Source organism: Scomber japonicus, chromosome 4 (assembly GCF_027409825.1).
Source record: "Scomber japonicus isolate fScoJap1 chromosome 4, fScoJap1.pri, whole genome shotgun sequence".
NCBI classification, from domain to species: Eukaryota; Metazoa; Chordata; class Actinopteri; order Scombriformes; family Scombridae; genus Scomber; species Scomber japonicus.
In genome coordinates this window covers 28,985,247-29,010,399 of record NC_070581.1, presented here as the reverse complement: position 1 = coordinate 29,010,399, position 25,153 = coordinate 28,985,247, and the positions used below count along the sequence as shown (strand labels likewise).

The 25,153-nt window shown below is 38.6% G+C and overlaps 2 protein-coding genes across 3 annotated transcripts; one reads left to right on the top strand and one right to left on the bottom strand.

Annotated features, from left to right (window-relative positions):
- Nucleotides 1–445: 445 nt before the first annotated feature.
- Nucleotides 446–12,621, bottom strand: pmelb (premelanosome protein b). Its single transcript, XM_053318446.1, has 12 exons — nucleotides 12,564–12,621; nucleotides 10,202–10,297; nucleotides 9,223–9,369; nucleotides 8,334–8,462; nucleotides 5,884–6,045; nucleotides 4,979–5,302; nucleotides 3,952–4,175; nucleotides 2,579–2,711; nucleotides 1,993–2,095; nucleotides 1,710–1,915; nucleotides 1,507–1,597; nucleotides 446–608 (listed from the first exon to the last, which is right to left on the bottom strand). Exons 1-12 carry the CDS (start codon nucleotides 12,619–12,621, stop codon nucleotides 446–448), a joined length of 1,836 nt encoding a protein of 611 aa, XP_053174421.1.
- Nucleotides 12,622–17,583: 4,962 nt separating this feature from the next.
- sarnp (SAP domain containing ribonucleoprotein) lies at nucleotides 17,584–23,643 on the top strand. Of its 2 annotated transcripts, none has more exons than XM_053318465.1 (11): nucleotides 17,584–17,616; nucleotides 18,772–18,871; nucleotides 19,155–19,198; nucleotides 19,549–19,616; nucleotides 20,374–20,425; nucleotides 20,547–20,620; nucleotides 21,587–21,624; nucleotides 21,797–21,831; nucleotides 21,936–22,004; nucleotides 22,212–22,298; nucleotides 23,157–23,643. In XM_053318465.1, the coding sequence occupies exons 1-11, from the start codon at nucleotides 17,584–17,586 to the stop codon at nucleotides 23,196–23,198; spliced, it is 642 nt and encodes a 213-aa protein (XP_053174440.1). In that variant the 3' UTR covers nucleotides 23,199–23,643. The 2 variants fall into 2 exon arrangements, with proteins under 2 accessions (XP_053174440.1, XP_053174439.1); XM_053318464.1 differs by having other exon boundaries at nucleotides 18,772–18,886.
- The last annotated feature ends 1,510 nt before the right edge of the window (nucleotides 23,644–25,153 follow it).

Sequence of the window (25,153 nt, the reverse complement as noted above, 5' to 3'; positions counted from 1 at the left end):
ATTATAAGCCTATCTCAAAGAGGAAATGAAGAGAGCTGCATTTTTGTTGCGTCAGGGATTCTGTATGCAATCTTGAATAATCCCAAAAGGAGCTCAGCAACAACCACACAAGAAGCTACTTTATAATGTGTTATGATTGAAGTAAATCAAAACTGCACGACTGTTTGGAGCAAAGTTTATTGGAAAAAACATTGAAAGTCAGTTTTGTCCAAATGAAAGCATACACTTTAACTACCAAACATGAAATACGTACAAAAATCAGAGCATGTTTTTAAGGCATAATTCCAGGAAAGTTTTGATTTAAGCATAATTGTTTGCACACTCAGTAAGTTTAGTGTTTAGAAAACTTTTTTGTTTTTTAAAAAAGTATAAAAAGACATCCCAGGTGCCTGTAACTTGTAGATCAGATGATGCTTGGTTTGGTATTTGGTTGTGTAAGGCTGGCTCACACCGGCCCCTCCTGCAGCAGAGGGCAGTTGTCGACGGCTCCTCGCCTGTTCAGGAGGCCCCAGAACATCGATGCTGCGGAGGAAGTGTGTGCCCGGCCGAGCTGCGGCTCTACGGACACCATGACGTCTTCCTTCAGAGGACGGTAGGACTTCAGGCGTCTATGGAGTGAAGCATAACATCCAGACACACTGTTTAAATGTATAAATGTGCTTAAAGGGTGGCGGATAGTCTATTTTTCTTATTGCCAAAAAATCCCATAAAAAATACCAAAATGTACAATTTGTTCGTTATGTCTCCGTACTTTATGAGTTCTTTAACCTGTCTGTGGCTATCAGACCCAAACCCACTGGTTCCCATTGAAGATATAAATCTTTAAAAGCATGTCACAAAAAAGTTATTTTTATCCATGTTTGAGGTTCTAGGGGTGAAATGAACAGAATAAACAGCATGCACCCTGCAGGGCTCCAATTTCCATTCATCTATTGCACCAAGGTGACATTTCAAGCACCACTGCTTTTTATCAGACCAAAGTGACGATGCACGCCGCCATCTTACTCACGATGCTAGTCACATGATACAGTCGCGTGAGCCGAGTTTCTAATGTGACATAGAAATAGCATATAATGTATACATGTTAACATGTTACACTAACATGGTCAGCAACCTACTAAACAAACAATGTTAGTTTTGCTATTGTGAGCATGTTAGCATGCTGATGTCAGCATTTAGCTCAAAGCACTAATTTACTGATAAGTAGGCTGCAGCGTCACAGAGGTGCTAGCATGTCTGTAGGCTCTTTGTCTCAGATGGCCGCTGTTTTCAATCATGAATTAATACACATTTTGTGCACCAGTGAGTGTATGTTGAATCGAAAACAATAGAGCTCTATTGCACAAACAAAGAAGCTATATCAGCCTTTGGATACGCAGGAAGTCTTTTCATGGGATTTGTTGACAATGAGACAAATATAGAATATCATCTAGTAATTGAATGAGATTGGGTATCATTTGTAGAAAAAATGGATATCCACAAGACATGTCAAGTTACAGTTCTTACTTGTAAGAATATGCCACTATTCCTACAGCCAGGACGAGTGCCAGGACACCCAACATCATGACGATAGTGCCAGAAGAGGACAAATCTGAGCCTGAAACAAAGAACAGGACAAAGAATCACGCTGTTAGTATTCAGGCTAGGCCGATTGTTAAACAGAACAACCAAACTTGTGTACTGTTGCATGGTGGTGGTTTGCTGCGTACCCATGTCGACATTGACTTTGGCGCTGGTGGCAGCCAAACTGACATCATTGGCCATGGACACATTGATGCAGTAGATACCAGAGTCATTGAAGAAGTGACGCAATACTAGCTGGCACTCTCTGGACGGCTCCACCATGTTGCATATGGTGTGAATCGGCCTCAAACACTGCGCATCCAGAATCACACTGCACACCTCTTTTGGAAGGCTGGAGAAAGACGATGATCCAGTCAGTAAAAGTAAATTAAAGGTGTATTTGAGAAATTGTAGTGCAAGAGTATTCACCTTCCCTGGCAGGTAACAGTGAGATCCAAAACGTGTTTGTCCTTTCCAGGTGTCTCCATCACAGCATTGTCCATTTGCACAATCTCTACCTTTTCAATGCCCTCTGAAAACCAACACAAGGAACACAGAGTGAGGGACTGTCACTGCTTTCAAGTTTTAATTGTTTCCATTTCACATGTTGATGAATGTAGATAGTATTAACCCTCAAATTGACCCCATCTCTTCTTCCTCTCTCTTTCTTTAATTTTTCCTTCATTCTTCCGCTCCTTCCCTCTTTCTTTGCTCCCCCCTCCTTCCATACTTCTTTCCTCACTTCCTTCCTTCCTTCCTTCCATCCTTCCTTCCTCCTTACTCCTTTCCTTCCTTCCTCCCTTCCTTCCTTCCTTTCCCTCCCTCCCTCCTTACTCCTTTCCTTCCTTCCTTCCTTCCTTCCTTCCTCCCTTCCTTCCTTCCTTCCTCCCTTCCTCCTTCCCTCCCTCCCTCCTTACTCCTTTCAATCCTTCCTTCCTTCCTTCTCTCCTTACTTCCTTCCTCCTGTCCTTCCTTGACCCGAGGACAACAGGAGGGTTAATAAAAGGTTACCCACCAACCACTTCGATGCCAGTGCAGAAGGAGCCGTATCGATAAATCACGCAGTCATCATCAGAGGGTTTATCGGGTTTAGTGTCCCTTTTAGTGAGCACTACCACTTTAGCTTGGCCTGTTAGTGTCACTGCACGCTTTGCTGCACCTGGTGAGGGCAAATAGCAGAGTTAGGGTTAGGGTTAGTATTACATCATGAGAGCTTGCTGACAGTCGACATTGATTTCTCTTAATGATGACCATGGTCCCCAAACTGTAACCAAGTTGTTATAATTTCTTGTAACCATGACGACTGATGACAAAGGTCCCCCTAATTTTTCTGTCAGTCCATTAATCGCACTACAGGCCCAAACAGCAAACTTTACCCCCCGGGTCCCATAAGAGTTTCTTTCATCTGGTATTTTTAAACCAAATCTATGTTTTCTTACCCTAAATATTAACAAACATTAACATTAGCAGTGTCAGATCATAAAAACAGTTAAGAAATGTTGATGTTATTTTTTCAGATAAGAGCATCAGACCAGGAAATGCCTGTATGTGTTGTTCTGAGTGCATGGATGGAAGATGGAAGATTTGTTGCTCCACAGAGCTGCTGCATGTGTCCGCTTCACTCATTTGGTGGCTGTTATTAATGTTGACTTAAAAGGGAAGAAGCATGGGTGTTTTTTTTTTTTGTTATTTTGTTGTATTATCCTTAAAAGTAATGATTTGAGATATTAGGGGAAGCTCATTTCTTGGTAAGGGAAGGTCCAAAGACAAAAATATAAAATTTAGCACCACACTCATTTTCTTACAGTCTCTTAGTGCACTTGTAAAGATGATTGCTCTGATCACTCTCTCTCACTCTCTCTCACTCTCTTTTTGTTATTTTGTTGTATTTTCCTTAAAAATAATGCTTTGAGATATTAGGGGAAGCTCACTTCTTAGTAAGGGAAGGTCCAAAGACAAAGTAAAGAGTGTAAATATAAGACTTTAGCTCCACTTTCGACCCCAATAATTTTCTTACAGTCTCTTAGTGCACTTGTAAAGATGATTGCTCTGATCACTCTCAGTCAACATGCAAATCAGGATGCAAACATTTAAACGTCAAAGCACAATAGAACAATTCATTTGGAAACCAGCTTGCCCTGCTGATTCGTGCAATGGCAGCACCTTTTTAAAGATTTACATCGCATTTACATTTGTAGGAAATCAGCTGATGCTCTTATCAGGTTCATCTGACATCTGTCGGGTTCGCATGTATGAACTCGGTGACACTTCACTGCTGTTCTACATCTGATGGAGATTGAACAAGTGATCTTCTGGTGAAATTCAAATTCAACCACTCTAAACAGCCTTACCAGCTTCAGGCCGCTCATTAGCAGATGCGAGCTTCACGGAGGCTGCGGCCGAGGCTGAGCCAGCAGGCCTGTCGGTGTTGATGGGGGAGGGAGTCTTGGCCACTGCGGATGTTTCCTGACCGGGCTGAGCTGTGGAGGCGGTGGAGGCCTCATCCTCGCTGTTGTCCTCCTCTGTGTCTGAAGGAACCATGTTGACAGTCAGACCAGTTGCTTTGGTGGTTATCAGTATTGGGACAGCGGACTCCAGTACAGGAGCTTTCACTGTACACAGAGAGGGATGTAGAGTTAAAACAGGTCCATGCTTCAATGAGACGCACATATACAGCATGTAGAGCGGTTGTAATGTTACATAGATGGGTTCAAAACAGTGTCAGCATTATTGACCCTTACATACTGTTCATGTTAAGGCATTTCATAGTATCCTCTCATAGGTATATATAATTTAGGAACCACAAATCATTCATGAATACCTCATCAGTCATTAATAAATTGGTAATAAATCTTTAATGAAGCTTTCAAAGAGAAGAGAGAGTTTATTCTTTTAGTTTTTACGCTCGTAGTTGATGGAATTTAATATAATATATAATGTTCCAACGTTATATAACACTGGAGAACATAACACGTTCAATAAATGATGATGATGAATGGCGAATAAACAGTATTTTTTAATGGTAGCTTTTTAATTTTATTCTAATAAACCAAAATGTGTATCAGCTGCACAATTTTTTGTAATATTTCCATTTTTGTACATTTTGGGTCACATTAGGATAAGTCGTCAAATTTTTGGCTAAAATTACAATTTTAAGATGTTTTTTCCTTCTTTTAAATGTAAAAATAGGTCAAATCAGGCCCTGAACAGTATGAAAGGGTTAAAGATTTTACTGAATCAACCACTGCTAGAAGTTCAATACCACTCTCACATCTGTCTATTTAACACAGAGCTGGAAACAGGGAGGAGCCGTTAGCCTGGGGTCCGTCCAAAGTTTAACAATCTGGCTGCCAGCGCCTCTAAAACTCAGTAATTAATGTTTTATTTGTTATTTGTCTAATCCAGTTTCAGTAACCTGTTGTTTGGTGATCAGAAGGTGCCTTGGTTGGGGGGTCCACTGGTGGGTCACAGGCCTTATCTGGGATCACGGCCTGGATCACCACCTGGGGTCTGAAGGATCCAGAGTTAATGTAGGTGTGAGTGACGGTCAGCTCTCTGGATATCAGGGCTCCGCTCTCATCCCCGAAGTCCCAGTTGAAGGTGATGTCAGCGTTGCCGAGGTACTTGCTGGGGTCGTGGAGGGTGATGGTGAAGGCAATGGCTCTGTTCTGGATGAAGCGCATGTCTCCAGCCACAATGTCGTTCACTTGGTCCAGAGAGACGGCGAATGGGATTTGATCTGAGGAGGGGGGGGGGGCAAAAAATACAGTCAACATCAAAATGAACACTGATTGAAGGTTATAGCTTCTAAACCTGCAGTTAACCCTTGTGTCGTCCTCCCGGGTCAAATTGACCCCATCTCTTTTGACTGTTCCTTCCTTCCTTCCTCCCCTCTTTCTTTGCTCCCTCCTACTTCCATACTTCCTTCCTTGCTTCCTTCCTTCCTTCTTCCCTCCTTCCCTCCCTCCTTACTCTTTTCTTTCTTTCCTTCCTTCCTTCCTCTTTTCATCCTCACTCCTTTTCTTCCTTCCTTCCTTCCTTCCTTCCTTGCTTCCTTCCTTCCTTCTCTCCTAAATTCCTTCCTCTTTTCATCCTCACACCTTTTCTTCCTTCCTTCCTTCCTTCCTTCCTTCCTTCCTTCCACCTTTCCTCCCTCCCTCCCTCTCTCCTTACTCCTTTCCTTCCTTCCTTCCTTCCTTCCTTCTTTCTCTCCTTACTTCCTTCCTCTTTTCCTCCTTACTCCTTTCCTTCCTTCCTTCTGTCCTTCCTTGACCTGAGGACAATAGGAGGGTTAATACTTAAGAAATCTGAGTTGATTACCAGTGATGGAGAACTGAGTGGAGGCGTATCCCAGAGGAATGAACTTCTCCTTGCTGCGGTAGTGGTAGATAACGATGTCCATGGTGTAGGAGCCCAGTGGGATGTCATCTGTATCGATGGTCAGAGAGGACGAGGAACAGTCCGCCACCTGCCAGTACTGACCTGTCAAAGGAGCATCGGAGAGTCTGATAAGTTCACTGTCTTCCTTCCTCCTCAACACAAATATCTACATTTTAATCCAATTAATTTCATAAAATTGTATCAGGAAACTTTTTAGAAGACGTGTTGAGGGTCAGATCTTGTTTTCTAGAGAAGAATATATAAAAGAAAACACATAATTTCACTCTTTTCTATTTTTATGAAGCTTTCTCAAATCAGTATTTTAAACAGTTGATAATCAAGTCCATCTTTGTCCGGGAGAAATGGAGAAAATGCAGTATAATTTGGACAGTGTTTCCCTGTTTAGCTGTGATGAAGTATAGTAACAAAAAGAAGGACTTTGGCATTAAAAACACTGTAACATTGAAAGATATCTACTTGATTTGACTCATATGGACAGCTGAAGCTTCATATTAGCTTCAGATCAACTCTTAAATACATTTTTGCACAGAGGGAAGACTGTGGATTTAGTCCTCCATCACTTACATTGTAAGTTAAGTTCTTTCTGTAAATGAGTACAGAAAGAAAATCAAGTTTCAATGTTCATTTGGGCTCCTGGCTGTTGTTTTAAGACAGACTTGAACATTTTTAACCTTAATCTTTTAACATATCCATTTTTCTAAATTTAACAGTCTTGGGGTGAATTACACAAGTCAGGAAGTGAATCAGGATATGTTCCATTATGATCTTATACCAGCTACAGATGAGATGTGAGAGTCTTACAGGAAATCCTATGAAGCAATACATTTTTCTTTGCACAAAATATTTCTATGAATAATTTTCAGAGGACGAATGAGGACAGATAATGGATCAAATTCAAACTGCTAACAGGGTTTGCATTTCATACAAGACAGTTTATCAATGTTTTTGTAATTTAAGCCAAAACCAAAGACTAGCTGTATTTATTTGTCCCTCACTGGTTAATGTGACATTTCTTTGGAGTAAATCCTTGAAGCCTTACACCATAAGGTCCACCATGCAAGGTCTGAACTCTGGGAAGTGAAAGTCATGGATTGTTTTTTTCTTAGAAAATCAAATGAAATAACATAATCTCATCATATGATCGGGCTCACTCTTAATCCACACTGGGCCATCTTTTCGGGTCAGAGCATGGGTCATAAGGAACTCTGTGACCCTCAGAAACAAAGTCAAAGTCTTTGGTGTTTTCAATAATACTGGATGACATTTATATATATATATATATATATATATATATAGTGCTTTATCATGATACCCTGCTTCTCAGTGAAAGGGGGAAAGTCGCCTCAACCACCACCAATGTGAAGCGTGACAGCCATTTTGTGCCAGAACACTGACTGCACATCAATTTGAGGTGGAGAGGGAGGAAACCATTGACTCGATTACACTGGGAGATGATTAGATGGCCAGATGGAGAGAGCCAGGCTGGGAACGTTGCCAGGACATCGCAGGGAAACCTCCTATTCTTTGTGATGTGAAGTGTCATCGGATCTTTAATGACCAAGATGAGTCAGGACCTCGATTTAACCCTCCTGTCGTCCTCCCGGGTCAAATTGACACTGTCTCTTTTGACTGTTCCTTCTTTCCTCCCTTCCTTCCTTCCATCCTTCCTTTCCTTCCTCCCTTCCTTCTTTCCTTTCCTCCCTTCCTTCCTCCCTCCTTCTCTCTTTCCTCCCCCCACTTTCCTCCCTTCCTTTGTCCTTCTTTCCTTCCTTGCTCTTTTCCTTTCTCCCTTCCTTCTTTCCTTTCCTTTCCTTTCCTCCCTTCCTTCTTTCCTCCCTCCTTCTCTCTTTCCTCCCCCCACTTTCCTCCCTTCCTTTGTCCTTCTTTCCTTCCTTCCTCTTTTCCTTTCTCCCTTCCTTCTTTCCTTTCCTCCCTTCTTCCTTCCTCCCTTCCCCCCTTCCTCCCTTCCTTCCTTCCTTTCCTTCTTCCTTCCTCCCTTCCCTCCTTCCTCCCTTCCTTCCTCCCCCCTTTCCTCCCTTCCTTCTTCCTTCCTTCCTCTCTCCCGTCCTTCCTCCTTTCCTTCCTTCCTCCCTCCCGTCCTCTCTCCCGTCCTTCCTCCTTTCCTTCCTTCCTCCCTTGACTCGAGGACAACAGGAGGGTTAAAGTCTTACACAGCACCCTAACATCTTCATCACTGCACTGGTTTATTGGGATTCATGAGGACCAGAGGAAAGACTACCCTCTACTGGCCCACCAACACCACATCCAGCTGCATCTTAACTCATCCCAACATTGACCCTTCCCAAAACCTGTTTTAGCTTCAGTGGGTACATGTTGTCATGGCTGCTGATGATGAAGGCTCCACTTACCCCAGGTCTTCCAGACAAACACATAGTTCGGCTTCTTGTCCTTCTTAATTGGTGTCCCATCGGGGAAAACAGCTTCCCAGTCTGCGTTCTGTGTTGGGTATACTGGCTCAGATTCACTGTACTTTGTTCCTGTAGGAGGAGAAAGAAGAACATCGTGACTATTAGAAAGCTGTGTGACCTACTTAAGAGATTTAACCCTCCTGTTGTCCTCGAGTCAAGGAAGGAAGGGAGGAAGGAAGGAAGGAAGGAAAGAAGGAAGGAACGAACGAACGAACGAAAGGAGGAAGGGAGGGAAGTAGGAAGGAAAGGAGGGAGGAAGTAAGGGAGTAAGAAGGATGGAAAGGAAGGAAGGGAGGGAGGAAGAAGGAAGGAAGGATGGAAGGGAGAAAGAAGGAATGAAAGGAGGGAGGAAGAAGGAAGGAAAGGAGGGAAGGAAGGGAGGGAGGGTGGAAGAAGGAAGGAAGGAAGGATGGAAGGGAGAAAGAAGGAATGAAAGGAGGGAGGAAGAAGGAAGGAAAGGAGGGAGGGAGGAAGGGAAGAAGGAAGGAAGGAAGGAAGGAAGGAAGGAAGGAAGGGAGGGAGGAACAGTCAAAACAGATGGAGGACGACACGAGGGTTAAATATCACCAAGACAAGAGTGTACAGAACAATAATCAGGTGTGACTCAGTGTCAGCGCTTATTGTTCAATAAAATACTAAAACTCGGATCAAAGGAGAAGTCAGGATGCGTCCTCGGGGCATTACGGATATCTGAACCTAATATTATGACCAACCATCTGATATTTGTTGAGATATTTCCGTCAAGAGTTTTTTGTGCATGGTGATTTACTATTATGTGTGTGTGTGTGTGTGTGTGTGTGTGTGTGTGTGTGTGTGTGTGTTATGTTACCATTGACAACGCAGTCTTCAGCCCAGACAACGTCCCCATCCGGCTGCACCTTCTGGTTGTGTGGGAACTCCAAGTCGATGGTGAAAGTGACTTTGGCTCCAGTCAGAGTCGGTGAATCATTATCTACGTTGAAAGTCACTCTGCCGCCTGCATGAGGAAGACAGGAGAACACTGAGTCATGGGAAAAGGATTTATATGTCTGTGAGTTTAAATTATGGATTAAATATATAAAGCATAAATGAATGGGGTTAGGGTCCTGGTGGTCTAGAGCAGAGGTGTCAAACTCCTTTTCATTCAAAGGCCACATACAGCCCAATTTGATCTCATGTGGGCCGGATCATTAAAAAGATGGAAGTAGCGATGGAAGGAAAGAAGGAAAAAAGAAAGAAAGGGAGGAAGGACAGATGGAAGGAAGGAAGGAAGAAAGTGAGGAAGTAAGGAAAACAAGACAGGAAGGAAAGATGGAAGAAACAAAAGAAAGGAAAAAAGAAAGAACGAAAGAAAGGGAGCAAGGACAGAAGGAAGGAAGGAAGGAAGGACAGATGGAAAGGAGGAAGGAAGGAAAAATGAAAGAAAGAAAGGGAAGAAGGAAGGAAGGAAGGAAGGACAGATGGAAAGGAGGAAGGAAGGAAAAAAGAAAGAAAGAAAGGGAGGAAGGACAGATGGAAGAAAGGAAGGAAGGAAGGAAGGAAAGAAGGAAGGACAGATGGAAAGAAGGAAAACAGACAGGAAGGAAAGTGGGCTGGAATGGATACCTCGGCGGGCCAGTTCTGGCCCACGGGCCGCATGTTTGACACCCCTGCTCTAGAGGTTTTAAGATGCTGAACACCTTTGTTGGATCTCAATCTTCTAATTCTGTCCTTTACTTTTCTTCAAGATTAAAAAATACCCAAAGATACTTTAACAAATGTGTGTAAAGTATGTAAAGACAGCATTATGTATAGTATGTATAATGCCACCCATATTTCAGCATACAGACCTTTCCAGGAGTCTTTGTATCGGGCGTCTCCGTCCTTCCAGATCGGGTACATCTTAGTGTTCCATGATGGATAGCGAGTGAAACGGTTTTTGGACTCTGAAAATAAATTGAAGATAATTATATTAAAAGGTAATAAAACAGAAACCACCAGCTCCAAACACATACTGTTTTTCTAACACTGTATTTTATGGCTTTAGAAGATATTTCCTAGAAAGAGAGATGTAATTTAATTCTTATAATAATGAAAATAAAAAAAGTATTTTACTGAGAGACTTTAAATTAATTAATTCCACGTAGTTGAACATGGAAAAACATGAAATGTGGATACAAGCAAGCATAAAACGCAACATATATATCATGAGAATAAAGATTATGGTAATAAATGAATAAAAAAACATGAATTAAAAATTGAATAAATATTTGTTAGGTGAAGTTTTATTTTCCAGAAACTTGATAAGTGTTTTCTTCTCTTGTTATTTTATTGGACTCTTAACCCTCCTGTTGTCCTTGAGTCAAGAGGGGAAGGGATGGAGGAAGAAGGAAGGAAGGAAAGGAGGGAGGAAGAATGGAAGGAAGAAGGAAGGAAAGGAGGGAGGAAGGAAGGAAAGGAAGGAAGAAGGAAGGGAAGGAAAGGAGGGAGGAAGGAAGAAGGAAGGAGGGAGGAAGGAAAGGAGGGAGGAAAGAAGAAAGGAGGGAGGAAAGAAAGAGAGAAGGAGGGAAGGAAGGAAAGGAGGGAAGGAAGAAGGAAAGAAGGAAGGAAAGGAGGGAAGGAAAGGAGGGAGGGAGGAAAGAAAGAGAGAAGGAGGGAAGGGAGGAAGAATTAAGGAAATGAGGGAGGAAGGAAAGCAAGGAGGAAAGGAGGGAGGGAGGAAGGAAAGAGAGAAGGAGGGAAGGAGGAAGGAAAGAAGGAAGGAAGGGAGGGGAGGAAAGAAGGAACAGTCAAAACGGACAGGGTCAATTTGACCCGGGAGGACGACACGAGGGTTAAAAAGCATTTCAGTGACGTGAGTTCATTTACATCCTGTCTAAAGTATTTAAATCAGTGATGTGACATAACATGAAAGTGACTGAAGGTGCTCAAATATAATTCTCTACTTCCTTCAATCCGCCTCATGTGATGCTCAGCTGAGTGTGTGTGTGTGTGTGTGTGTGTGTGTGTATATGTGTATGTGTGTGTGTGTGTGCAGATTAACAGTGTCACCAGGGTCGAATTTGGATTAAATACAGTTCAAATAAAAGCTTAAATTGATGGCAGAAAATAGAGCTCTATTATCTAAAGCAGACTTTTGGATGTGATTATGAATTCAGTCTGGATTATTTTAGATTAATCACACTCTCTCCTTTCTTCAGCTTCCTCTCTCGTGGTTCGGCTCAGAATTCGATGCCAACTATTGAAGCAGTCGAATGAAAAATAATATGCAAATAGGCCAAATTATTCATTCCTTCCCCAGACGTCCTGACACTGATTTCTCAGAATATCAGACTGAGTGGACGTCCAGAGATGAGTCCTTTATGTCTTGTTTTTATGTGTTAATATTCCCCGTATCGTCACCTTAAGGTTAAAGATGACATAAGGATTAAGATAGACAGTCTTTGCATTACAAAGGTCAGATTCTGTGTCATTTAAATTCATGCATGACTGAGTAGATCTAGATCTGTTATGTCTTTCAGAGCATCTTTGGAGGTTTAGTATTTGATAGAAAGCTAAAGGCAGCTTCCCTGGTATAGCTGAATAGTTACTGTGCATGCCACATATCCTGGTTTGAGTCAGCGGAGTGACCTTTTCTGCACATTATACCCATCTGTCCTCTAGTTTTATAGTCTCCTCTCGTCATCTTCACCAATAACTGTCCACGAAGGCAAAAAAGTGCATTAAATTATCTAAAAAATGAGCTAAATCACTGCTGACTGACAGATAAAAATACAAACTGAGTATCAATTTTGTAAATATTGTCTTTAAAATGAAGTAATTTATGATAGTTTGAGAAACAATAATGAAAAAGAAACAGAAGGTTTAAAAGACTTTTCTGAATATTATGACCTCCAATAAATAAAACCTGCATTATGAGTGCTGTTCATTACACTGGCTGCTTGTCTGTCCAGTGGAAAGACAGATTATTCTGATTATCCCATCTTAAAATATAAAAAGTTACTCATTCTGAAATACACTGCAGTCATTTAGAAACAGAAAACATCCTGAATAATAAGATCTGACACTGCAGCCTCATCACTCCCGAGACCCGAGACCCGAGACCTGACACAGATTACATGTGACATTTTTATGCTGTTCTCTAAATCATTTATTTCACACTTTCTACATTAAATCCAATGTTTAAAAAAAAGAAGCATTTTCTTTACTTACTTGCAGCAGTGTGTGAAGCCACCGCCAGCAACACCAGCAACACTACAGACGTCCTCATTGTCAGTGCCCCCTCCTCTTAATGAAATATCCCTTTTGTGAGCAGCAGGCGACAGAAAGCTGGCTTTATAAACCCTCTGATGTTTGACCTACTCTGTGTATTAGCAGGAGGAACGCCTCCATCCTCTCGAGGCCCTCCAATAAGATTTAGGGGGCACCTGGACCAATTTGTGATCAGTGTATTTACAGTTAAAGCACGTATCGGCGATTACAGTCGAACATACAGTACAGAGGAGAAAGCGCCACATAATCACATAAGAAATGCAGAATTACACATGGAGACTTTTTTGCATGGATCACAAGACAAGCTCGAGTGCTCATAAAGAGTTTTTTTATGTTTTCGGGTTGTTTGTAAGTCTGTGCGTCCGTCACATCATGAGTAAGATATCTGAAGAACAGGTGGAGGAAGACTCAAGGATGAACTGATGACACAAAAGTTTCCCACAAATGTCCAACAGGATAAAATAGTGAAGTCATGACACTTTATATCCAAAAGGTCAAAGGTCAACTTCACTTCAATGCTTTATTTGTATGCAGAATGTTGCATCCATGTCTGCACAGTGTTATATTCTCACAGCTCAGTGTCAGTAAATATTGGACAGTTAGTTTTGGACTAGAGCAGGGGTGTCAAACTCATTTTCATTCACACAAGGATGGAAGGAAAGAAGGAAGGAAAGAAGGAAATTAAAGAAATAAGAAGGGAAGGAAGGAAAGACAGTCAAAAGGAAGGAGGGAAGAAAGGTGGGAAAGAGAGATAGTGAAGGACGGACAGACAGAAGGAAGGGAGAAAGGAAGGAAGGACCGATGGAAGGAAGGACAGAAGGACAGATGGAAGGAAGGACAGAAGGAAGGAAGGAAGAAAGGACAGATGGAAGGAAGGACAGAAGGAAGAATGGAAGGAAGGACAGATGGAAGGAAGGAAGGAAGGACAGATGGAAGGAAGGAAAAGAGCACTGGATGGCAAGTGGGCCGGATCGCACCACTCAACGGGCCGTATCTGGCCCGTGGGCCACATGTTTGACACCCCTGGACTAGAGCGTTGCAACCCTCACAGGTAGAGGTGACATGGTTGGCGTGAGCTGTGTGTGGCGGTGAGGCCCAAAGCGAAATCTTTTCATGGGGCCCAAAATCCCTGGTGGTGGTTAGACTGGTTGGCTGAATCATACAACTGTGAGGCGGTATTTCTAGTTAGATAAGGAATTAATATTGATAATAATAATGATAATAATAATAATAATAATAATAATAATAATAATATGAATTTAAAGGCTGCTCACCTTAAAGAGCTGTGTTTAATGATTTACATAAATATAGTTTATTGTATTAGAGCGGAAAAGATTATTCAATTAATGAAGTAGTTGATCAACTATCAAACTATTTTGATTATCTAATATTATTTTAGTAATTCTTAAAGCAAGTTGCTGCTTTCAACTCCTCATATGTGATGATTTAATGGTTTTCTTTGCCATGAGTGAAAGTAAACTGAACATTTTTAGGTTTTTGACTCATTGTTGGGCATGCTTGGATGAAGATGTAACTATTGACTCAATATATGACTCATTTCTGACATTTTACAGATGAAACAGTTAATCAAGAAAAGAGAAGAGAAGAGAGTTTTTGTAACCCTCGTTATTTCTGTCCTTCAGGACCCAAGAGTTATAAAGAGAAAATAAATTTAACATTAAGGGAAATACACTTATTTTCTTTCTTGCTGAGGGTAAGACGAGATGATTGATGCCACTCATGCACGGCCAGGAGACAGTTAGCTTACGTTAGCATAAACGCTGCAATTTAATAGTTAAAATATTTGGTGTATATAGCAAAACATTTAGGCTTTAGACCTCCTTTTATCCACAGTAATATAACTCATTTGTATCATGCACCACTTTAGAGCCTTTGTGTTGTATTTTTATACTCAGATGAAGGTTTTCAGCTGAAACACGTTGGGGTCAGCTGTGAAATATTAAAAGCTTTTCATTGTACTGCAGACTCAGAGTGACTAAATAGATTTTTCACTCCTTTTTTTCCACTTATTTTTTTTTATTGATTTTAAGATTAATGCACAGAAGCAAGGTATACACTTTTTCTTCACAAGATGTTTCACTCCTGTTTGCTCTCCTGTCGTGACCCTTCACCTTTGAGTGTGATTTAAACTTTAAAAAACTTTACTTTTAGATGCACTCCAGACTTTTAAATATTCTCTTAAGTAGTTTTTAGTGTATTCAAATTAAATTTTTCATGCCCATTTGTATACAGTAGTTTATCAGAAGCTCCTTATTAATCTGTTCTTGTGCTTACTTGCTGCTCTGCATGGGATTAATTAAGGTTTCAAAGTGGCTTTATCTGCAGTAGAGTGAATATTTTACATTATAACCAACCTAACCTCGTCCTTGTGCTGCTTTTGCAATATTTCAAGGCTTCTGTCAAAACAACAAAAGCTAATGAAAAATGCATAAACTTGTGGAGGGAAATAACTAATTTATCAGACTGCTATAAAAGCTCAGTAATCATATCTAGATCGCGAGGGTTGCAGTCTCTTGAACTCTGAGGTCTTACATAGCAGCCAGCTCCACAAAGCATGTGCCCTCAAATACAAAATGAATGCTCACCTAAATCTCTGCTACCCGCCACCTGACCCAATTTTTGGGCTGCTTCTCTATTTATGCCGAATCACGTGCAGACATTCATCCTGCAACCTGCAATAATCTGCCTTCAAATCGACATCATAAAAACTATATTTATATTGGTTTTATTAACTGTAAATGTGCTTTATTTTAAATATATAACTCTTGGGTAATGTGAGAAATATTAAGGTGCGTGTTGTGTAGCTGTTCGTTTCTGTGTCACTCGAACAATAGGTCACACATACTGCTAAAGTAGAGGAATGCAATGCTAATGAGGATTACTGAAGCACTTGTGACTCCCTAAATTCATCCGGCTTTGTCCGTCCAGCCGACCGAGAACTCTGAAGTGACTTTGTTTGAAAGATTTTTTGTCTCCATATCATATGCCAAACTGTGACACTGTTTAAACCTCTTTTTTTTTTGAAAACAATGTCAGCATTGTCAAAGCAAATCCTATTTATCCTATTTATCTGTCATCACATCAACGGTGAACCCGGTAACTCCCACTCACGCCTCATCTCTAACATGTGCAGACCCCCAAAAATATATTAAACATATAAATTCAAGCATACTGTAAAACTACACAGTGATTTTGTTGAGACATTCAGAGGCGTTTATTCAGCTTTCGTGTCAGTTTTAAAGCTTATATTTAGATTATTTTGCTATTTCCATCAAGGATTCAAACAAAAGAAACACATTTTTTCTATATTCAGTCCAGCAATTAGTAATTATTTTCATTATCAATTCGTCTGTCTTTTATTTTCTCGATTCATTGATTAGTTATATGGACTAAAAGATGTCAGGAATAGTGAAAAATGAAAAGATAAAACCTAAAATGTCTTGTTTTGTCTCGATCAACAGTCCAAAACCAAAAGATATTCATTAAGAAGCCAGAAAATATTGAAAATATTCATATTTATCAAAATAGTCGATCAACTTATTGGCTCATCAATTCTTGCAGCCTCACATTTTGTACACACACAGATAGATTTTTTAATTTGTAGGTAAGCTTTCATCTAGCTTTTTCACATTATTGCAACATGATGCCCAATGAGCTATGATTAGCGACTTGTTGCCTGGCAACGAGAAAGTGCACCTGCTGCCTTCATCATCTGTCCTCTGAAGAGACACAAAAACAGATGGATGGATGGATGGATGGATGGATGGATGGATGGATGGATGGATAGATAGATAGATAGATAGATAGATAGATAGATAGATAGATAGATAGATAGATAGATAGATAGATAGATAGATAGATAGATGTTTAATAAATAATAAAATGCAAGTGCAAAAACTGCAGTATCTAAAAAAATAAATAAAAGATATAATATTATGTACAAGGGTGAATGTTGAATGTTGAGCTTCTCTCTCCTCTCCCTCTCTCTCCCTCTCAACCCTAACAAGGCAGATGACTGCTTGAGGTTTCTTCCTGTTAAAGGGGAGTATTTCCTTGCTGCTGCCTTGGCGCTATATAAATTGAATTGAATAAATTGATTGATTGATTGATTGAATGATACTATACATGAGTTTATTGTTATTGCACGGATATATGAGACAGCACAATGTGAAACCATGTGTTGTATTAGCACTTTTACTTATATAAAAGTACTTATTTCACCACTGGAAAATTATGAATCAAGACAATAATCGTTAAATGCAACATGTGACGAGGAGTCTCAGGTAGACTTTATTTTACTTTTAATTTTATTTATTTATTTTTATTTTATTTTATTATATTTAGTCTTATTTTCATTCATTCATTTTTGTTTTGTTTTAATTTACTTATTTTTATTTTTTATTTTGTTTTATTTTGTTTTATTTTCTTTTTGTAAATTTATTTTATTTTATTTCGTTTTGTAAATTTATTTTATTTTATTTTGTTTTGTTATATTTTATTTTGTTTTGTTTTATTTTATTTTATTGTTTTGTATTTCATTATAGTTTTATTTAGTTTTGTTATCTTTTATTTTATTTTGTTTTATTCTTTTTTGTTTTATTTTATTTTATTGTATTTTATTTCATTATAGCTTTATTTTATTTTTTTCTATTTTGTTTTATTTTAGTTCATTTAATTTAATTGTATTCTATGTTATTTTATTTTATTCTATGTTATGTTATTTTATTTTATTTTATTATCGTTGTATTTTATCTTATTTTATTGGGTCACCCAGGCCTTTTAAATAAAGTGTTGGTTACCCCTGGTGTGTAAACAGGTGTAAACACACCTAGCTGCAGTTCCTCCCTCCCACCGGCGGGGGGCGCTGTGAGTATCGCGCTCACAGTGAAGTAAAGCAGCTCCTGTGTGATTGGAGGAAGTAAATCATCAACAAAGAAAGATGGCTGAGGTGATAGAGCTGCAGAAGCTGAAGGTTGGTGCTAATCTTAAATATATACATTAAAACTTGCATTAGCTGAACTCAGTAGCAAGAGACGTGTTGTAGCTGTTGTTAGATTTAATTTGAGACAGTTTGGTGAAGATTAACGGATCGGTTTGATGAGTTTTAATGTGTGCAGACTTACCGGCGTGTTCACACCGCTAACCGGGCTAAACGCGCCGAGATGTGGGGAGTAATAACTCACATTAAAGCAACAAAAAGCTCAAGAAGGGGTTTAAAATAAGAGCTAATTAAGAGTATGTTGAATTATAGGCGTTAATGTGGATCAAACTATTCCGCCATGTTTGTCCTTGTCTCATAAATTAACGACGTCGGTGAATAAATGTCTCGGTTTTATTACACAAGTGAACTCATAAAGACTCAGTGTAATGAGCTTTATCTACTAATAGCTGTGGTGCAAAGTATGGACTGTATTTAAGGTACTTGTACTTTACTTAATATCCCTTTCCTGCTACTTTATTCTTCCACTCCACTACATTTATTTGACTTAGATGAAGCTTTGACACAAATGATCCATATTTCACCAAAAATCAAAGATTAGAGAAAAAGTCCAACAACTGAAAACACATTTGTGTTTCAGAACTTTGTTTTTTCTTCTTTCCTCTCCCATTAATCATCTCATGACCCCTCACATTTATCTGCTGACCTTTTGGAGGGCCCCACCACCCAGGTTGGGGACCACTGGACTAAACTAGCTAACTGTATATAAAGTAGTATAAACTAGCTAACCGTATATAAAGTAGTATAAACTAGCTAATTGTATATAAAGTAGTGTAAACTAGCTAACCGTATATAAAGTAGTGTAAACTAGCTAACCGTATATAAAGTAGTGTAAACTAGCTAACTGTATATAAAGTAGTATAAACTAGCTAACTGTATATAAAGTAGTATAAACTAGCTAACTGTATATAAAGTAGTATAAACTAGCTAACTGTATATAAAGTAGTGTAAACTAGCTAACTGTATATAAAGTAGTATAAACTAGCTCCACCTCCAGCAGCTACAACAGTAACATGCTGCTCTAACACTGATGCTTCACTATTAATAATCTAATGATGTCATGTATAATAATATATTATATTATGAGTCTGTAAATGTTAAAAACTGTTCCTGCTCTTTGTCTTTCAGCTTGCTGAGCTGAGGCAGGAGTGCGAGGCCCGAGGTTTGGACACCAAGGGAAACAAAGGGGAGCTCATCGCCCGTCTGCAAGCCTACCTGGAGGAACACGGTGAGAACAAAAAAGGTTGTTTTTTTACGTGTTATAAACATGAAGGTGAAATGTAATCAAGTAGCGCACACACATGAAAATATTCCTGTTGTAACTGTTCTCATGACTCGAGGTGATCAAACACAGACTCGATCAGGTCAAGATTAATTTGTTCTCCACACAATGCAGATATGAGATGCTAATTGATTTTTAGATGGGTTTTTATAATTAGATTGTGTGTCTTCTCCCTGTTTCTCTCTTCTCTCTGATGATTGAACATTTTGTCATCCTTTAATCCAAACAGAGGAAGACGTGGATGTGGATGATGTGCTCGGAGAGGATACAGAGGTAATGTGATTGTCTGCTAGATTAATATATTAACACCTTCGAATTGATGATTTTAAGAGCTTGACAGAAAATTAATCAGCAATTATTTGGATAATCAAATAAGTGTTTAAGCAAATATGTCAAAAAAAAATTTAGCTTCTCTAATGTGATGCTTTTATTCATTTATTAGTCACACATGACAGAATATCTTTAGGTTTCGGTCTGTTGTTCAGCCAAAATAAGACATTTAAAGAAGTAACTTTGGCCTCTGGGAAATTATGACATGTATTTTAAATAAATGTGTGTCTCCTTTAAGACCTCATTAGACCAGTTGTGTGAAGCAGTGATTAATGTTTCCATTTTAATTTCAGGAGTTGAAGGAGGAGAATGCCAACGACGAAAAAGCCGAGAAGGAGTCTGAATCAACTGAAAACGAGGAGTAAGTTTACATCCTTGTTTTTCTTTTTGAGTTTCTTGGTTGTAAAAAAAAAACAGACTGCATCCACACAGATCTCACTTAACATCCTGTCATTCCCTCTGTCTGCATTGTCAGACTTTATAAAGTAGAATAGAATCATCTTTATTATCATTGTACATGTTCAACTAAACTGAAAGCAATCCTTATGGTGCCATAAGTAAAAAATAAAGAAGTTATCAGTCCTAAAACTAAAAGCAAGGTGAACACACATAAGACATTCCACTCGCTGTCATCAGTATTGACACGATTCTCCTTTAATATTACACACAAAATTGTTGTTGCCGTTATTACAGGATCAGGTTGTAGGAGCATTTATAGAAGTTATTGCTTTAGAATAAAAACAACTTGTCTGTGTTTTATTTGTCTTGTAAAGTCTTATCTGTTAAATGAAGGAGATTCACCATTAATTAAAGCTTCAACAATGAAATAAGTTTTAAAAGCCATAAGTGACGCAGCCTGTAATCTTCCTTCATATCATTAAACTTTTCCTCTCGTCCTCTCTGTGACAAATATCACACCAGCATGTGTCTTTTTGCTGTAACTGTCCCGTCATGTCTGAATAAAGTCATCTCTGCCCACATGAAAGAAATACATTAATTCAACAGTCTGGTCATCATGTTTGGAGTATAATTGTCTCTCATGGTCGACCCCAGACTGGTGAAGTGTTTTCAGTCTTTGTTCATTCTTTTTCTTTACATGTTTTTTCTTCTTCTTTCAGTCAAGCTGAAAAGAAGGTGGTGAAAATAAGTCCTCTGTCAACTGCCACCGAAGTACGTATGACACCTGTACAAAAACAGTAGATTTTAAGATAATTACATCCATCACACGGCAGAACTTATAAGTCTACAAGTTCAGTTTCTGATTTTTTTTTTTTTATGTTTCATCGAGCAGAGGCTACAGAAGAGGGCCGAACGTTTCAGCATGCCTGCATCCTCTGAGAGCAAGAAGGCCATACGTGCAGCAAGGTGAGACTTCACAGGATCCTTATCTGAGTGTCTCTTTACAGATTCTTCCAGTTTATCGTAATTAGGATGTTGTTTTCATAGCCGTCGGTTCTCTAGATAACTGGCTATAAAGAAGTCAATCAATCAATCAATCAATCAATCAATCAATCAATCTTTATTTGTATAGCGCCAAATCACAACAGAGTCATCTCAAGGCTCTTTACACATAGAGCAGGTTCTTCAGGTTTAACTTTAAAGAGACCCAACATTCCCACATGAGCAACAGTGGCAAGAAAAAACTCCCTTTTAACAGGAAGAACCCTCAGAACCAGACTCAGAGTGGGAGAACATCTGCCTCCACCGGTTGGGGTTGAGAGGAGAGAGAGGAAGGATAAAGGAGAGAGAGGAGAGAAAGGAAGGATAGAGGAGAGAGAGGAAAGGAAGGATAGAAGAGAGAAGCACAATGAAAATCAACAATGAAGCTGAAGTCAGCTGGGTTTAAAAAAAAAAAAAAAAAAAAGCAAGAAGTCAGATGATCAGATTGGAAATCAGTTTCAAGTGTTTTTGTTAATCTGATCTGATCATCTGAAGGTGGTTGTATATCTTCCTGCTTCAGACTTTGATGCAGCAACGTCGGCACATTCCGACATCTGAAGTGCTGAAATCCGTGTTGTGTTGTATAGTAGGAGAAAACACAACCCTGCAACTGTCTTTCAGCAGTTTATTGCATCATTTTTAACATCACAGCTAGTTTTAGCCAATCCTGGTACGATGTTGAAACTTGAAACATTCAGGTTACACACACATTGACATTTTGCTTTTTAACAGATTCTGGTTTGTTTTTTTCTTCCAATGAAAGAGAAGAATGTGTTATTTTATAGATTGAGCAGATGAAGCATTTGAAGGTTTATTTTGGGTGGAAAAAACATGTTAGACATATTATTATACAGAAAGCCATGTTGACACAGTTCTGCTCGTTTTCTTCAGGTTCGGTTTACCCAACGAGGCCTCAACTCCTTCTCCAGGTCTGTAGTCTCTCTTTGCTTTAATAAACTGCATAAAAACCCTCTGATGTCACTATAATATAACAGATCATGGGTCAGGTGCATTATGGCGCTACATATAATATTGAACATGTTTGTCATAATGTTTAATTTAAAGGTCTCACCTCACCTTTTATGTTCTTATTTCTAACAGGAAGTACAGATGGCGTTGCAAACAGTAAAGCTCCTGTAAGTGTTAAATAATACTTTCTATTATTTATGAATGATTCTTTATTCCTTCATTTACTTTAATGATAAAGTGTTTATTTGAATGTTTTTTTGTGTCTCTAAAGGTAAGCAGTGATCAGCTGAAGAAGAGAGCAGAACGATTTGGCATGAACGTTTCATCCATTTCACAAAAGGTAACGGTGTAAAAAAATGTTTAAATGCATAAATTATTATTATTATTATTATTACTATTTAGAAAGACGGCATGTGGTTGTTCCTGCAGTCCAAGTAAAGATTCATGTTTAACTACACACTTAAGTTAATAATATTTCAGCTCTTTTTATAGATGCTTTTTTGTCCTTTGTCCTTTGCTGTTAAATTGACACTAACATGTTTTCCAGATCGAAGAGGATGAAAAGCTGAAAAAAAGGAAGGAGAGGTTCGGCGGTCTGGCGGCTACAGCAACAGCTGGAGGCCCCGAGGTCGAGGTAAGCTTCTTTTATCCATTACATGCTTTTTAAAGTTGGTTGACAGTTATCCATGTTCATGTGGTTTAGTCAAATTTAAAGGAGTTAAAATGTGAAAATAAACATATGAATAACTTGCACACATTTTTTTTGTGGACCCAGCACAGTAGTAGAATATATTAGAGGATTATGGCAAAAATGTCTAAGTGGTGTAACCATAAAAACTTCCAAATAATTCAACTTGCTTAAAAACAGTAAATAGTCAATAAAACAGCATATCAACTAGTTTGGCATGATCTTACATTATAACTTTTATATTAAATAAGGCTAATGGAATACTATTGTTCTAAATATTACATTTAATCTGGGTAACCATGGAGATCAGGAAACATAGATTTATTTAACCCTCCTGTTGCCCTCGAATCAAGGAAGGAAGTTAGGAAAGGAGGAAGAAGGAAGGAAGGGAGGGAGGAAGGAAAGGAGGGAGGAAGGAAAGGAAAGAAAGAAGGAAGGAGGGAAGGGAAGGACAGAAGGAGGGAAGGACAGAAGGAAGGAAGGAAGGAAGGAAGGAAGGATCAGTATAAGTCCACTTAAATACACTGTAGGTGGATAAAATATTTAATATGTATCATTCTTTTGTGGTTACACCATTTGACATTTTCAGGAGCATTCAGTCTTACTTTTGGTTAAATGGTGCGAATGTCATTTCAAATGATATAAAACCAACAAAAATACAAAATGTACATTTTAACAAACCTGATGCTGCTTTTAAAACTATTTTTAAAGATTTTTTTTTTTAATTTCTCATCATGCTAACCCCGATGCTGCCGACCCATCATGATCATTGTGTATTTATATCTCTGTTTTCTTTCTCTACAGGCAAAGAAAATGAAGCGTGCTGAAAGATTTGGAATAGTGTAAATAATTAGTTTTAGAGTCTGTTGTTTTTTTTGTTTTTGTTTTATTTGTTTCTTTTTTTTTTTGTAAAGCATTTTCATGACTTGTACACCAGAGATTCCCGAAGATCACAAAAATGTCACTGATAGGATTCCCTCAAAAATCGAATGTATACTTTAAATACAACGATAAATGGGTGAGTTAGATCATTTAAATGTTTGTTGGGTGGAAACGCGTAGACATAAAGAAGCTTGTGATGTTGTTGATGTCAGTTACTCGATATTTACTGGATGACTTTTTGTTTTTCTCTCATTACTGAAATGCCTTCAAGTCATTATTTTCATTTTTTGCCTCACACAACAAATTTTCATTGATGTCACTTTTTTTTTTTTTCGTTGGTTGTCTTTAAAGTACATGACGAGCTCATTTAGTTTTTGTTTAACGGATACGTGACGAAACCAGTGAGGCTTTTATGTGTCAGACAAGAATCTTTATGACATAATTCAGCATTTAACGTCCGTCTCATTATCACAGATACATGCAACGTTTTGGCCGGGGAAATTAAAAAATGTGTAATACATTCATGCGAGGCCCAGAAAAAGTTAAGATGAACAACAAAGAGGTCTAGTTAATGATAAACGAAAGAAGTAAAAAAAAAAAAAAGAAGAAGAAAAAAGTGTTTTATCAGCTTTATTGGAAATAATGAAAAACAAAAAATCTATTTTTCAATTGAAATGATTTAACTCACATGTTTGTATTTTACGGTGTGTATTCAAATGTACCTTTGATTAATCAGACGGTTCCTGGTCTTGTTTTCTTTCTGGGACTCCCATTGGTACACTGCTTTCAGTTTATCTGTCCATTTTATAACATTTTTGTGATTTAAAATAAATTCTTTTCGATTTTTTGATATCTGCTCGGTTTGATTCTTGCTTTTTTTTTTGTCTCTTTCTTGTCTTTATTGTACAATTTAGGGTTTTCCGCAGGAAGTCACTGACAGTTTACTTTTTAATTGTAATTATTATTCATGTTATTCAGGCTCAGAGTCATAATTAGTCACTTGTATTATTTCCGTCAATATATAGTTCATATTTTCTGATTAACACATTTTAATAAGGAGTAATAAGGTGCACAAGACAAAGTGGAAATTAATAAAAATATATACTTTATTTACAGTGTATACACTAATTAATACATCATTATGAGAAGTGTTGGGGAGTAACTAGTTCCATGTAATGGTATTATGCAATTTAGTTATAAAATAAATGTAACTGTAATCCGTTACATCTGAAGTCAGAGCTTTAAGATTTTGCTCAGGAGGGTTTTTTTTATTTGCTGTTTTTAATTCTTGAAATCAATATATTTTATGTTTTGTAAATAAATTATGATGTGGGCTTATTTGGAGCACACATGGGCTTAAATGGTGTCAGTCCCAATTAAGCTCATGTCAGACTTTTGACTTTTTTCATCAAATATCTTTATTTTATATTCCAAAATCTACATGAACTGAGAGATAAATGTTGCTTTATAAGAAATTATCTCCCTTATACATCATGTCAGTATTCATGAAAAACTTGACTTGGCTGAGCTCTGTCACAAAACAGCTCCAGGAAAAAGAAAAAGAAAGTTGTATCTTCCAGTTGGGAATCACTCAGTTCGTGCTCTCATGACCCTGAGTTGGTCAGATGGGAGGATGTGCAGTCTGATCTGATCTTTCCGGCTCTGTTCCTCAGCCGAGCAGAGTGGATCTGTTCTAGGAGTGGAAGAGGGGCACTGATGATCTTTTTTTGTGCAGTCTTGTTGATCCGCTGCAGGTCTGTCCTCTCCTCTGAGGTGCAGCTGGAGAACTTTCTATGGTGCACTGGTAGAAGTTGGCGAGGAGTTCCTGCAGGAGCTTCTTCTTTCCCAGCTGCTTGGTGTTCGCTCTCCATGTCAGCTCCCTTGAGGGATGAACACCAAGATACTTGATACAAGATTCT